Source organism: Melopsittacus undulatus, chromosome 4 (assembly GCF_012275295.1).
Source record: "Melopsittacus undulatus isolate bMelUnd1 chromosome 4, bMelUnd1.mat.Z, whole genome shotgun sequence".
Classification (NCBI taxonomy): domain Eukaryota; kingdom Metazoa; phylum Chordata; class Aves; order Psittaciformes; family Psittaculidae; genus Melopsittacus; species Melopsittacus undulatus.
This window is the reverse complement of record NC_047530.1, coordinates 61,221,394-61,224,366: the sequence shown is the minus strand read 5'-3', so window position 1 is coordinate 61,224,366 and position 2,973 is coordinate 61,221,394. Positions and strand designations below refer to the sequence as shown.

Genomic DNA, 2,973 nt, shown 5'->3' with positions numbered 1-2,973 from the left:
GCTCTGAGACATTTGTGGCCAAGAGAAGAGTGGAACTGGCGCATTTGTATGAATATGTATGGGTTGATCGTCAGCTATGAATGACTTTGAAATTGCTATCTTTGACATAGGAAACTTTCTAGAAGTTGAAAGAATGGAAGATATCCAGGAGCTCCATTCTTCTTTTCGTTATAATAAAGTTATTATAATTACATGCATGTCAGAGTTCTACATGAATTTGTAATATTCAGGGTGGTAATATATGGCTGGTTCTGGAAAAGGTGGTGTATGTTCTTATTTGGTTGACACATTGGATGTACTGAGCAAGATTACCTAGAGCTTCATTAAATGACCTAGAAGTGTAAAGACTGTATCCAACTGTATCCTGAAATTTGTAATATCTTGTATTGCAAGTAAATCACCTGACAAAACCAAGGTAAAAGGGAATGTGTCCCTGTAAATCAGTAAGCATTTAATGCTGCTATTCTGGCTTCTCCACAGAGTGGATGCAACTTGCCATCACCTCCCAGAGGAGGAAACACACAACTTACAAAGTATGTGCACGTAGATTATTCTCATTTGACATTTCTGTTTCTTACCCTAACATCTACATTCCTTTGCATTCTCCCTCATAGTACTCGGACTCAGCTTGGCTTTACCCTGGTTAGCTGTATAAGCTGAGACTGATTTAGCTTTGATCTGGATTTGAAACAGAGCAAGAAGTGAATGCAGCACTGCAGGCAGTTCAGCAGCCATAGCATGGCCTATTAGTCAGGACTTCACTGTCTAGTGTAGTCCAAAAAACCCAATGTATTTTGTGGAAGACATTTCCAACTGAAACCTCCTGGTTCCTGGTTTGTCTGTCTTCCTGTCAGGAAGATAAAACCAACTGGAAAGTTGTGATGGAAATGTGCTGGAAAAGATCTCTAATATGTCTGCAGACTAAAACCTAGCAGGTTTTCTTGTGACTGTGCTGCTGCATAAGGGAAGGCCCCAAAAGGTGCTCTCTCAAGCATGGCCTTAACTCCCAAACCATCCTCTTTTCCTGACTATGCCCTTCAAATTGCCTCCAACATAAAGGAGTGCAGAGATTTAAAGTGTTGATGGTGACAGAATCTGGCTGTTTATGCCTAGGAAGCACTCATTTCAGAATGTAAGTGCTTTGAGACTGCAATGAATGAAACTCTCTACTCTCCAAAATCCAGATCATTCATGTTGCAGTGAAATACAGTCTTGCCATTGACCACCAGCTCTGCAGTGCTCCAGTCTGGTATCTCTTCCAGAATAAACTGATGTCCATCTGCTTTCAGAACAGGTGGAAAAGGGCAAAGAAGCAGTGGCCATTACTGTATTTGCTTAATTTCCTCTGAATTTCTAATAAGCTTTAGCACTTAGGAGGGCAAAGAGTGAAAACCAATGTTAATGTAGTTAGTGCTGTACAAAATTCCCCACAAGTCCTATCAGCTTTGATCTTTGGCTTCACTATTATTACATTAATATATCTCCTTTGAATGGAGCCTCCACCCTCTGTCGTTTCTCATTCTAGCAGTAAAAGGCAAGAAATTCATTATGTACTTGTATTTGCTATTAACTGGCACAGCAGCCATAAGAAATGCAATGTATTTATTTGTAAGTACTATGGAATAAGGCTAAATTCAAAAGAAATCTCCAATAAATGTTAAGATGGTGCTATGGAACAGCTGGAACATTGAGTGAACAACCTTGATAACCCAATTGTTCATTGACGCATAATTCATTTTGCTTCTACAGAAAGAATAATTCCTCAGGACATTAAAGACTTGAGATTTTGTGAAGCTGAGAATCAAACCAGAAGGGACAAAATTCTCTCTTAACCCACGTATTTGTTTAGATAAATTATGTGCTTTTTGGGTTTATTACGATGCATTGTATAAGGTTGCTGTAAATTAGTCAGAACTGGGGAAATAAGAGAACTGGCCAATAATGCAATTCCAGGAGCACAGAAATGCTGCATGGTTCTGCCTGGGACCCCATAGATGTACATGTGTTTTAATTCATCTTATTCTGTTGACTTGTTTTACAAGGCAGAAGCAGGTTTCCTGTATAGTTGACAGTCAGGGCCTCACCTTTCCAGGTTTGTAATAGCTATGATGTGTTGAGGCTGAGACTGTGCACTGACCAACCCACGCCAGCTGTTTTGGCAGGTACAGGTAGCAGTTCACCTGTCCCGGTTCCGCTGTAGCTGTGTGATTTGCAGGAGTTGGTAGTCCTCAAACATTTAACCTGTGTCCATCTGTGACACCTCTTTGCAGAGTTTTAATTCAGTCTGTTTCCCCCCCCCAAATCTACTAGTTTCTCTAGGTTGAGGCCTGGACTCTCTTGGTCCATGTCAGGTACATTGCAAAGACCTAGCAACCCCAATAAGAGAGTCTAAATGAGTTGCCAGTAGCATAGATATTGCATTAACTCCTGCTCTTTGTAAGTTTCTAGTGTCAAGCAAACAGTGTTTTTTTCTGATACTGAGTTTATCATTCTCTTATTGGACACATCTAAAATGTGATCTAACGCCTTTTAATCACAAAATGTTATTTATGTGAATATGTTACATCACACATACATGCATACAATTTGATTTACCTTGCAATCTTAGATTCATTTTGCTGGGCAGAATGTTTTATTATGTCTATCTTCTTGTAGTTGGAAAGCATTACAGCAGAGGAAACCTGCTGCTCATTCCCTAATAAACAAAAAATAGACTACACCAATCTTTAATTCATGATGAATCAGAAAAAATTAGCTACACCTTCTTCTGTGGGTGATGTGTCACTACAGCTTTAGGTGTGGATGATGAGCTTGCAAGGCGCTAGCTAACCCTAACCCTCTGAGGCACTGCTCCTCTGCTAGACCTGTGATGAGGCCCTTTCAAGCCCTGAGACAATGCTCTGAGCCGCACAGCCCCATTAGTGCCCAATGGAAGGAGTCTGGATGCAAGTGGGAGCAGTTGGGGTGAGCCCC

At 40.6% G+C, this 2,973-nt stretch overlaps 1 protein-coding gene across 1 annotated transcript; it reads right to left on the bottom strand.

The window, feature by feature from the left end:
* Positions 1-440: 440 nt before the first annotated feature.
* C4H10orf53 (chromosome 4 C10orf53 homolog) lies at positions 441-2,614 on the bottom strand. The gene is made up of 3 exons (XM_013130155.2): positions 2,596-2,614; positions 1,171-1,279; positions 441-525 (listed from the first exon to the last, which is right to left on the bottom strand). The coding sequence occupies exons 1-3, from the start codon at positions 2,612-2,614 to the stop codon at positions 441-443; spliced, it is 213 nt and encodes a 70-aa protein (XP_012985609.2).
* Between the last annotated feature and the right edge of the window lie 359 nt (positions 2,615-2,973).